This window comes from Meriones unguiculatus, chromosome 3 (assembly GCF_030254825.1).
Source record: "Meriones unguiculatus strain TT.TT164.6M chromosome 3, Bangor_MerUng_6.1, whole genome shotgun sequence".
NCBI lineage: Eukaryota > Metazoa > Chordata > Mammalia > Rodentia > Muridae > Meriones > Meriones unguiculatus.
Window position 1 is genome coordinate 155,407,724 of NC_083351.1, and position 13,037 is coordinate 155,420,760.

The 13,037-nt window shown below is 35.2% G+C and overlaps 1 protein-coding gene across 21 annotated transcripts in view; it reads left to right on the forward strand.

Annotated features, from left to right (window-relative positions):
* Positions 1-13,037, forward strand: part of Adgrl3 (adhesion G protein-coupled receptor L3) — a 780,523-nt gene that overhangs the window by 737,177 nt on the left and 30,309 nt on the right. For 8 of the 21 annotated variants that reach the window (XM_060380809.1, XM_060380813.1, XM_060380811.1 and 5 more), the window contains one exon: positions 3,901-9,699. The exons of 1 other annotated variant lie outside the window; for it this stretch is intronic. In XM_060380809.1, coding sequence (XP_060236792.1) covers positions 3,901-4,700 — 800 coding nt within the window. In that variant the 3' untranslated portion in view covers positions 4,701-9,699. Of the gene's footprint in view, positions 1-2,015; positions 2,068-3,900; positions 9,700-13,037 lie in introns of those variants that run through there. 12 more of the 21 variants (XM_060380819.1, XM_060380822.1, XM_060380821.1 and 9 more) reach the window with 2 other exon arrangements.

Consider the following 13,037-nt stretch of genomic DNA (forward strand, 5'->3'; position numbering starts at 1 on the left):
CTAGTAGTGCTAGAAGTAAGCTTTGAAAAACTAGCCAAGAAAGAAATCTTGGTGACTGTCATATTACTGCTAATCTTATGCTTTCAGATGAATGCACTTATATTTTTACTGGCAAGGTGAAATCGTTCATGAAATGTAGGTTTCTCGGTATGTACTGGAGTAGTTCATATTGAATTGCTGCTTGATTTTGTTCTGTGGATCTTCTAATTTAGTTGTACCAGGGCTTTTCAGGCACTGGAACATTCAGACTGAAAGTACTCATCCTTGCTTGCAAATGCCTTTACTTAAAATTTGTAAAAAAAAATGTATTTATAGTGTTACTGAAGTATATAGAGTTAGAAATAAAAATGAATATGCATTTGTTATACTGAATTTAGATACTATGTATAGAAATATTTAAAATATCATGTAGAGTATTTCTTATTTTCAGTATTAGAAATTCAACTTTTATAAAACTAAGTCTCATTGGAAAACCTGTCAAAACAACATTATAAAAAGATAAAGTCTTTACTTTAAGAAAATAAATGTACTTTTCAAACTAACTGGATTCAAATTCAAAATTTAAAGAAAGACATAAACTCACAGGACAGGATGAAGGGAAAAATTCATTATATATGGGTAGGAATGCAAAGTTGTATAGTATATAAATTAATATTTCCTACGGCTTTCAAACCCTGTGGCAGCTGACAACAGGAGACTACAGCAGAGCTGGGAGAAGTTTCAGGTCCCCTTTCTGATTCTCCCTCGTCTAGATTGGCAGTGTGATATCAGATCAGGCCTGGGCTCCTTTGATTTTAGTTCCCTCATTTATTGAGCAAAAAATGATCCTAGTAGCATTTGGATGTGTTAGTAAACAGTTTAGCTGTTGATTCTGAATTCTTCTTCTAAAGTTAATTCAAAGTTTTACCTGGGATTTCCCCTGCCTTTTACAATGTGACACATTTCTTTTATAAGATATAAATCAAAACTTAAAATATAAAACTAAAGTGTGCCAGAGAATATAACTAAAGTGTGCATATATGAAAACATCAACTCATAAGTTCGTACAATTAGTAAATACTAACAAAAATATTTGTGTTAAAAATAAGACTGTTGAATTACAACCCAGAATCCTCTGAAATGATATGGTCCAGTAATTGTCTCGGTTTTTATTTTCAGCTATTTAACCTTCCTATAACAACAACAACAAAGACACCTGTTTTTCTCTGGTTACAGCTAGGGTTTTCTTAAAAAAAACATTTCTTGGGATTGTCTTTTAGATCATCTAAACTCTTTGTAAAGTATGATGATGCCATAATCTAAAGTAAAACTTCCAATTGAGTATGCAAGTTTTTCTTCCACATTTTGGGAGGCAGAATAATAAATGCATTTAATATTTTCCCTGTCATTAAACACCTACTTAATGTGAGCTTCAAAAAATGACAGGCTTGATCCTCTTGTTTTAAACAACACAGCATTGTCTGGGGTCAATGGAGGAACAATAACCCTTGTGCAGGGAAAGCGAAGAAACACAAGTGACAAAAGAGCACAGTTATGATAACTTCAAGTCCAGTCTTCTTTCTGTACTTTATTTTTAATTTCACTAATAATTTCTAAAAGTATATTACATTCCTTAAAAGCTTGTACTTTCCAATATCACATACGTATCATATCAAAATGCAGCATTAGAAATAATCATGGCTCACCCCCTTTTTTTAAAATCTGGTTTGTGTGACAATGTCAAGTGTGATATAAGTGTATAAGAAATTTGTGAGCTACGGAAACACTTACTAAATCCTCATTATATTGATGTGTGTCAAGGGGGGAGGGCTTTTATTTTCTGACTAACATTTCAGTATTTGAACTATGATAAACCATGTAACACAGACTTGCGAATTTGGGGGCAGTGAAAATGATTTATTTCCTGTGACTCCTTTTCTGCATATCATCAATTTGCTTTTGACTCATGTTTCTCTTACTGTCACTGTAAGCTTACTTGTTGTTTTTTCTTTCCTTTTCTTCATGCTGTCGTTTAGAGCCCTACAGAGAGACAAGTATGGGAGTAAAGCTAAACATTGCATATCAAATGTAATTTTTTTCAGTTCACTTTTATTGCATCACATATAGATGATGTAGTTATTAAAAACAGTTCATCTCACAATTTCAAAACTGAAAAAGAACCTATAAACCAACTTCTATAAATATATGCTAATAGAGATTAGACGCTTTCGTTGTCTGATTCTTTTATTCTGTCACATAATCAACATAATTGTTAAGTCTCATGTAGTGTTTGTGTGAGTTAAATTGTTTTTAAATTAAGCATTTATTGTTTTTTTTTTTGCAAAGTAGCCCATAAATTTTAATTTTTATTAGTGCATTCCATCATTACAAATGTGTCCCATTGCAACATGCCCACCTTATTTTCTATGGCTGTTTTAAGCACAATACCAAATGCATTGACAACAAAATATTAAAAAAGAACGTTTCAATGCATCAGCCACAACATCAAAACCACTAAGCATATCATACCAACCTCTCCAACAGCAATCACCTGTCGTATGCAGCCCTTTTAAAAACATTTACTTTTTTTTTCTTAACATTGTGAATTTGTGTACCAGATATATTACGACATGAAAATAAATGGCTTCAACCTATTTCTGTGGTGGCTGCTTATTAATGGGTTTTATGAGCTGCTATTTTTGAAAAGTGTTTTCCTTGAATGTAAAGTATGCAAGAAATGCATATAAAATTGGCATTTATACGATAAGTCCTTTCAATTGGAACTGGGTTTTCACTGAACTGGGTTTTCATAAATACAACTCCATCACAGATATAGAATGAGTGCTATATTTTCACAATTTAAAAAATGTCTTAAGAGGTTTAAGAAAATTCTTCACATAAAAAAATTTTTGGAAATACCCTTCCTTATTACCAGCATTGGTTAAATGTGTAGGTTTTTCTTTTTTCTTTTGTGGATGTACTCAAAGTGATTTATGAAACTATTATAGATTCTTGAACTTCTTATTCAAGTGACTACAAAAACCATGAAGTTTGTGGTTAAATTTATTTTTCTTGCATCTGTTTCTTACCATAATAAATGTTTGTCTTCTTTGAAACTAAATTTTAATATGTCCCAAGCCATCAGTCATTATAAGATGATAACTTTAATACTAATACTGTGTATTTAGGACTCAAACCCTGTACACATTGTTATGTAGTATCTGCCAGGGACCCTAAAGAACTATCGGGTTAATATATAGTAATAACTACAGAGATAACAGAAGAAGAATACAGAAAAAAATCCAAATATTTTGAAAGCATGTATAAATTATCTTGATGTGCCATTTATTTGGCTGGGCATTATTTCATGACTCACAAATTTAACATAATTCTTTTGTGGTTTTGTATGCAACAGTAATTTTAATCTACCTAAACTATATTTACATATCAAATTACCAAATATTGTTTCTCTTACTTTTGAACTATGTAGTCAAAGTGCCACACATGAATTATGTTATAGTTATTTCAGAGCTATGTAAAGTTAGAGGTGATGATTTCACTGACTTTGAAGTGTATAAATTGAAAGCAATGAATGGCTATATGAAATTTTGTATTAATTTGCCAGTAACAACTAAGTACACTTCATATATCAGATTCGGTTTATGTTAAATTGGAAATTAGTAACATATATATAACATTTCTGTTAGTTTTTTTGACTTTATGTATATATACATGCTAACATGTATAGATTTAATAATGCTTTTTGTTTTTTTTCCATTTTATATTTAAGATGCTAGCAATTTATACATATTTTAGAGTCCATGAATGTCTCTACTTTTCGTGTCTGTGTGTGTTATGTGCGTGTGTGTGTTCGATGGCTCATTGGATATAAATGTCATAGTGTCTTGTAATCTTTTTCAGAGGGGCTTCTGAACAATGCCAGGGATACAAGTGTCATGGATACTCTACCACTGAATGGTAACCATGGCAACAGTTACAGCATTGCTGGCGGCGAATACTTGAGCAACTGTGTGCAAATTATAGACCGTGGCTATAACCACAACGAGACCGCCCTAGAGAAAAAGATCCTAAAGGAACTCACTTCCAACTATATCCCTTCGTACCTGAACAACCACGAGCGCTGCAGTGAACAGAACAGGAATATGATGAACAAACTGGTCAACAACTTGGGCAGTGGGAGCGAGGACGACGCCATAGTCCTGGATGACGCAGCGTCCTTTAACCACGAGGAGAGCCTGGGCCTGGAACTCATCCACGAGGAATCCGATGCTCCCTTGCTGCCCCCGAGGGTTTACTCCACGGAGAACCACCAGCCACACCATTACAGCAGGAGGCGGCTCCCCCAGGACCACAGCGAGAGCTTCTTCCCTCTGCTAACGGACGAGCACACAGAAGACCTCCCGTCACCGCACAGGGACTCTCTGTACACCAGCATGCCGGCCCTGGCTGGCGTGCCAGCTGCAGACAGCGTGACCACCAGCACCCAGACCGAAGCCGCGGCGGCCAAGGGCGGGGACGCCGAAGACGTCTACTACAAAAGCATGCCAAACCTGGGCTCCAGAAACCACGCGCACCCGCTGCACGCCTACTACCAGCTGGGGCGGGGCAGCAGCGACGGGTTCATAGTTCCTCCCAACAAAGACGGGGCCTCTCCGGAGGGGACTTCCAAAGGACCCGCGCACTTGGTCACTAGTCTATAGAGGATGACGCGGAGATGGCAACCAGCAGGGCTGCCAACACCTAGCGGACCATCCTGAGCCATAGACGCAGTGGTCATCGTGTGTACCCCGACATCTGATGCTGTTCTCAAAAGAGAGACTCTCTGACTTTTTTTTTTTTAACTTGAATTTTTAGGTCAGCCCAGGGGATGAAGCTAACGGCCGAGATCCTCCTGTGCCCCATTCTTTCCCGTCCTTTTCCCACCGATGGAGACTTCATTATGTTAATGAACGAGATATGAAGAAATCGGCGCTCACGGTGGCCTTCTTGGATTACGTTGCGTCTGTTTGACATCTCTGATGCTCTGTTACTAGAGTCACAAGGACCTGGTTTTCCTTTTTCTTTTTCTTTTTTCTTTTTTTTCTTAAGGCCAGAACAACTGTTTGAAATTAGTAACAGTGCCGCATCTAGATGGGGGTGCTGCCCAGCCATAGGAGCGGAGCAGAACTGTACCACGTAGCGGTTCACGGTCACTCGCAAACTGAGCTCACCACAGCGGGAGAAGCTGTGACAAAGAAAAGCAAAACGGCAAGGTTAATAATCTGACCGAGGGGAATTCTAGAATTATATGCTAAATGCATATTTTATGATTTGCTGTATTAACTGATGATAAAACTAATGGCAGAAAAAAAAATTGAACAATTTCTATGTAATGTACAGATACTAGCATTGCGCCTATAGTCTGCTTTCTGTTCCTCCAGAATTTGAGTCCTGTTAATGTAGTGGCAAAAAAGAAATTTTCTTTTTCTTTTGTGCTAGTCTTGCAAGTTTGTCTACCAGTAAAACAGCAAAGTTTCCTTCCTTTCTTGTTTTCTTTCTTTTCATTTTTTTGTCCCCTCTCCCCACCTTTTTTTTTCCTTTAAAAATTCACCTGGCAAAATAATAAAAAAATAAATAAATGAAGCTATCACTTTATAAGAATCATTTTCTAGTAATGCAAACAAATTATTTTTTAACAAAAAAATAAATAAAATAAAATAAATAAAATTAGACTTCCTTCCCTCACTATATATCTTTATCCAGCCCGAGTATTTCCAACATCATTTTGCAAAATAGAGCAGGACAAAATTTTGTGTGTCCAGGGCACATCTGTTGTAATGCAAAGCATATTTGGCAAGCACTTCATCACCAAGGCAGTAGCTGTGATTCTAGAAGCTAAGAGGTGTCTCTAGAGGTAGAGGGGCTTCTGCATGTGAAGAGCCGTACTGTGCATTCCGACCCCCACACCGGCCGCCTGCACTACCAATTGTTAGAGGAGATTCCCTCCCTCATAGTAAAAGGTCAATTTATTTTTAAGTGATTTTTTTTAAAGTTTTCTGTTAACAGGAAAATTTATTTATTTGACAGGATTTTAAGTAATGTAGGAATACAAATGGTAAATTAGCAGCACATATAATTTTTTTTTTAAAAATTTATGATCCATTTTGTATGGTCTCAAGTTGGATGACCTCATTACTAATATTTGTTGTAAAAGTGAAACTTGTTTGCCAACCAATAAACAACTGATTGAGATTTAGAAGAGATTGTTTTGACGTATGTACTATATTTCAAGTACTCTCCATTTTTCTTGCCTTTCCTTTTCTCTGTTTTCAGAATATAAACTTTCCTCATCCTTTGTGACCCAAGTGAGCCACACAAAAGGAATAGTTATGACTTAAATATCCAAACACAACATGGTGTAGTTTTTTGCAGACAAAATCAACCAGGGAAATGGGATGGTTTAAAGCAGAATGTCTAATTCACACTCAAGAGGGTTAACAAAGGGTGCTTATTTATAATCCAGCTCTCCTCACCAGGCTTATGTCTAAAGACAGAGTCATTCACTGGTTTTAATATCACATGTGATAGCCATGTCCCACCCCTTCTCCTCTGCGTAAGCTCCATCTTGATAGAGGAGATATTTCGACATTTAAATTTACTCAGTTGGCTCAGAAATGTGACGTAATAGCATTGAGCATATGCATTGTACAAGAATAGTCTAAGACCTTTAAAATCAACACACACCATTCAGGTTTCTTTACGGCAATCTCAAACAAAATTCACTGTTGATTCTTGTCCTCCATCCCTCCAACTTTCCCTTTGGAGGCTTCCAACACCCCACCCCACCCCCACTGCATCCTTTCCTCCTTCATGCCACATATGTAAGACAGTTTTATGCTATTTCTGTCTTCTTCAACTTATGGGAGCGGGGGGGGGGGAGGGAGAAGGACAAAAATAATTCAAAGAACTTTCTAGATTTTGCAGCTCCATTACTAGCAGTGTCTGAGCAAGGAGCCAGACTTAGAATAAAGCTCAAATGAACTTGCCAAATTATATTTTCTCCCGTAGTTCCCTTGGGTTCACTTTACAAAAGTCTGTACGCTAGCTATCTATAAATGCTATCTTAAATCCAAGAAACGAGTTGAGAGAGTGAATGGCCAGTTATCCTTCGACAACATAAAATCTGAACCAGAAGGAAGTTGTGCTGGGCTGGAGAATGTATTAATCTGAAAGCTGCTTTGAAAGAATCCATGGATCATTCGAATTTGGTCAGGTGATGGCAATATTTTCTTTAAGTCTATAGACATTTTGATTGGGAGGAGATGCAAGCATTAGAAGTAGTTAGTTCTATTAAAAAAAAAAAACCCTTTGTGGGCCTATCTAAAGGCAGCCTTGGAAATATGCATATTGTTATGAAATACAAATAGTCATGCTTGATTTGAAGATTAGTACTCTTGATGCAAACAAATCAGTAAAATGCTGGTTTCATGGAACAATGGGAAAATTACTTCAGCTGTTGACACTCTGATATTATTTCATTCCTGTATGTGATACTTTGTGTTTCTTACATGGAAGCTGAAACAGGTGCCTGCCCATTTCTACAGGGAACGACCTGAAGAAATATCACTTTAATCTGGTATAGAAGGCCTTCGCATGCTATGGGTTAACTTTGCTCTTGAATCAAGATGAAAGGGTCATGGCTGACTTCTCATACATCATAACTGGTGTACTTCAGAAAGAATTGATCCCCAAGTTCTTTGCTATGTGACTCTAAGTAAACAAAAGAAAAAGTAGGTAAGGAACTTGACTGCATCATTTCATTAGAAATTTGTACATTCCTTTAGTCCTGTTGATATAAGCTAGCTTAATTCCTGAACCTCTGGTCCTCCCACCTGTCCTTTCATGTAACCCATTAATAACCCATTAATGTTATTAATTTTTCTTCATTCTGTAACCTTTTGTTGATTCTAGCTTTTCAGTACCCCAAGACACTCATTGATAGGCTTATTTGCATATTTCCATGAAGTAAATTTCTATCCAATAGACTCAGTGTACATACATCGCACATTATTTAGACAGTTGAAAGAGAAAGTCATGGAAATTAAACAAACTAATTATTGCTTCCTAGTAAATAATATTTTTGTAATATTTTACGCTTGAAGTTTTTACCTCTTTGAGGTCTGAAGCAACATGACACTTTGTCAGGGCACTATGGAATGGACCTCAGGTTTAATCAATTCTTATATTAGTGGCTTGTTGCATGGCCAGTGTTGCTAATTAATAATATTTATAAGAATATAAGAATTCAGAGAAGAATTGGTTGGAATTCACTTAAATTTTGTGAACATCCCTCTTTGTTTTTAATACAGTAAATTTTTAACATGTGGGAAACAAATTTCCAAGTCCTGTGATAGAATAATCTTAATGAGTCAAATGAATTGGCATGAGAACAATTATATTAAAATAAAAAATAAGCAGGAAATTATATTAAAGGCAGCTAATTATATTAATTATAATTTCCTGTAAAAAACATTCATTGTGGTTCTAAGTTAAAACATAGTTTACGGTCTAAACTGTTTTTAAGACTGCCAGTATAATTTAAAAAGTTCTTACACTAAAACGAACCCAATCTTTAAAGAATTGGTTTTTTAATTGTCAGTGTTAACAATATGATGAATCCCCTGACTTTAACTAGAACATTAAAACCTTTTGTCAGTGACAGACTGCAGTTTTGCGGGAAAAAGAAATAAATATAGCTTTTGTCTAAAGATCAACTCTGAACTGCATTGTATCCACTCCATATCAATGAAAGTAGTTTTTGAAGTTGCTTATTAGCACTGTATCAAACTTCTAGTACTTCCAATATTTTGGGGGAGAAAACACACCACTGATAAAACAAGCAAATAAACAAAAGCCACCTTAACTATAAATAAACATCAATGTAAATTTTCAAAGGCAAAAATTAACAATGATAAACTCTAATCTGATTTTAATTGAGGCATTGGCATTAATATTTTACTCCAACAGAATAACTGACATAAAATACTATATACAAACTTCCCAGTATATTATAAACCAGAATGTAAAGATTTAACTGGTCAGTTTTAGTATCTCATAATATCACATAAGCAATTACTATGCATTTCTATTTAAAAAAAAAATATATATATATATATAAGATTTCTCCATGCAAAGTTTAGGAAGTTGAAGACATAGAAGGAACACAAATACATAGAAAAACGGGTTTTGGAAGCATTTTTGTAGAAATGAATTCTATGTAAGAATTTTCATGGAGTTTATAAAATAGACCCCAAAGAGTAAACTCAGTTTTGTAATCAGAAAATCTGACAACTCAAACCACCTGAAATATGTGTTAAAAATCCAAGCTTTCATTTGTAATTCAAAGTGTCGATAATTGCTATAATTGTGTGTGTCCTGGTTAAGCCACTGCAGTCATTTACCATGATGACATCATGTTTGCTTTAAAAAGGGAAACAGTCTTTTAATTTTCACCTGTGCATGTGTTTACACAGTCTAATTCTTTTTTATAAGCTTTCAGAGAACGTGACTTTTTTTTTACAATTATTAACTGTATTGGTACTTTTTTTTTCAACTAGCCAGGTAGTAGTTACTATAGTTTTGTATATTCTCATTTTAAGTAATTATCCTAGTCTCTTTTTTTCAAATAAATAAATAAATAAAAGCATCAGTTCGCCTCTAGCACGCTTAAGTTATTATTAAAATGTCTTAATTACACTTACGTTTTTTGATCCTCTACCTGTCCTAATATTATGTCGACTGTGCTTTTCCTCATTTATAACTTCCCTCCCCCTGTAGAGCATGGTAAGGTAAGCGGGAAACTGATTTATGTAAAGATGTCAAGGAACAGCACAGGACACCAATCTCTTTCAGTAAGGTAGTTTGAACAGAGGAAATCAGAATCTTCTGGGCAAAGTTTTGCCAACTACACAACACAGAGAAAAGGTTTCCAGGGGCAACAGTGAAATCACTTGTAATGATAAAAAGTGTTTCTACCTAATACTACTGATGTGTTAAGAAAAACAACTTTTAAAGTCCCATATTTACATCACTCTAATACCACAGAAAATGCAACATGCTTTTAGGACTTTTTAGGTATTTCTCAAATGGTTAGATCTTGTTGCAAAAAAAGTGTCAGTACTTCTTAAATGTTTCTAAAATGTAAGTATGTTGTCTCAGGTCACCTGCTGACTATTGTACACCAAAACACTTAATGCTATTAGTAGATTTGTGATATTTTACAGCCTTATTATTAGTCTCTCTAGTAAACATTGAATTGGTATTAGAAGTATATACGTTGTGCAACATAATAAGCAACAAATATTCTTATTACAAAATAATTTGTTATATTACTGACTTTGAAAATTACTACCATGATGAAAGTTTTACCCTCAAGTTCTGTCTTCAATTACTGTAGTCAGTCCACACAGTTTGGCAGAGAATTGTACATATGTTGGACTGTTAAAAATTCTTGGAAATCCAAAGCATCAGAACAGATTCCCAGTGCTTCTTTGACTGGAAAAGGGAAGGGAAGATCTTGAAAGAAGAAGTAAACTGGGCTTCTAGAGATCTGAGTTAGACACTCTTCTTGACACCCAGTAGTTTTACATTGAAGTGCTACTATCTTTGATCTAGGGAGGAGACTGCAAAGAATCCACTTAACCCAGAATCAGAGTATTTTACAATCAAAGGATTTAGATTTGTTTCACTGGCCCAACACTGCAACAAGTCATACTACCTCAAACAGAAATAACTTAAAATAACTTTAAAAAAAAAAAAACAGATACAAAGTAACTTTGTAAAACTTAAAAATTACTTCGTTTTTTTCTGATATTTGAAATGGGCAAGATGCACCTGACAACCTTATTGATTGACTTCAAAACATGTCTCACAAAATTAGTGTATCCTTAACACTTGAGAGTAGTAGGGTTCTTCAGAATTGGAACACAGTGGCTAGGGCAGTGCTAAAAGCTGATTATCATTCTACGGTATTGCTTTCAATTTCTCGAATTTCAACTCTCCCAACTGCTGATGATTTGACTGACATTTTGACTCACAGACGACAAGTCACTGAATGTTGGTTTTATACCCCAGTGGAGAGTAAAAATTTTTGCTTACCATCCTGAATAATAAAAGATGCTGTGTCTTGCAGACCTGTAGATGGCTGGATCTGTCTGTGTGCTTTGTAGATTTCTCCACTGTCTGTGTTAATATTCTAACAGCTAGCATTTCCTGTAAACTATAAAGGCAAAACCAGTAAAACCAGGTTTCTCTCCCATGGCTTAGGCAAACACATTGGAATAGGATAGATAATTGGGAAAGTTTTTTATATAGTATTTCTTCTTGACAATATCTAAATTTAATTCATGCTATACGTCTCTTAAAAATATTTTATTTCCAAGACTAACGACTAATAGAGCTATTCGTCACTGATATGAAAAATTAGAAGCAAATATATAGCTATTGCAACTTTGTTCTCATAGAATTCTCCTATATTTGCTTATGACATTATTCTGGCCATACACACCAATACAATTTCAAGCTATTGGATCCCCACTACCCTCTTGTATAATCTTTTCATCCTCTTTTTTTTTAAAGCTTTGTACAATCACATGTAATCACATCATAAGCTTCTAAACTAAATAAAATGTCAGTAAACAATCAGTGATGTAGTTACTGTTGTCATATGGGACCTCCAGAGCTCTGGTTTTGAGGTAGTGTTTCAAGCTATAGGATACTAACTAATAATGTGTTTCTCCTGTGCCTCACATGTGTAAACCCTACCAGCCTCTCCTCACATACTGGACATAAAATTGGAGGACTTACTTATCCTTCACTGGGAAAGAACTGTTATTGCATGATGTATCTGTCAGGCATTTGTTACCTACAGGAAGAGAAGTTTAACTCATTTACTTTCTGACCTTGAAGCTTGCCGTTTAAAAAATATGCATAATGAAATTTAGCCCTATACCTTCTGTTTAAGACTAATTTACCTCATGCAAATAGAATTATGATAGTCAGCCATGGACCTCTAGCCCAAAGGAGATATTGCTAGCTCTGTTCTGTTACATGCTGTTCTTCTTTAAAATAAGCGTACCTTATAGGTTTATAAATACTTTGGATTACATGACATATATTAAGATTATCATTCTGTGGCGTCAAGGATTTTGATTTTTAAATTATTATACTACAACATATAAATGATCAAGTGCAAAGCAATCAACCTACCCCTTTTTATTTTAATGAGAGGAACAAACACTTAAAGGAAATATTGAATAATAAGAGTCTCTAGGATTTTGCAAAAACCTATTTTACTGGGCAGTAAAGTATGTACAGGGAAGACTGCCGAAAGCAAGCTAATCTAAAGGGAAAAAAGCAAGTGAGATCAAGAGGTGAGCAAGGCATACTTCCATCTTCCTATATCTGTGATCTTTGATTCTGTCACTTACCAATTCCATGCCTTTGAACACATATTAAAGAATATGGTTTCCCGTCTTTAAGTATTGGGATGTAATTTTTATGTTATATGAATTTCTAGATAAAAAATCAACTAATTAAATGAATTCTAAGGAGAACATTTGTGTCTACTGATTCTGTTAGCTTCTTCCTCCTAATGGTTAGATAATAGCAATCGGAATCTAAGTCAGACAGAAGCTCTACTCTGATGGGTACAACAGGCCAGTCCCCTCATTAAACCGTGTAGCATCATACTGCATGATTCTTCGTGTCTGTATGTGCAGTTTTTCAGAATCCTGTCCTTCCCGGATAACCTTGCAAACTGTTATTTTCAGTGCCATAGTGCGACATTTAATCTTCACTCAGTAGGAGTCATCCAAAGCTAAACAATGGTTCTTTATTAAAAAATATCTGGAAGATATGAAACTAAACAGAGTTTTCTTTACTATAAGATATCAGAGACTATGCTACCTGTATATCATGCTGCTTCCTAAGGTTATTTGACCCAGAAATCCTCAAGGGCACTAAAGAATGATGCATAGATAATTGAATGATTCACAGAG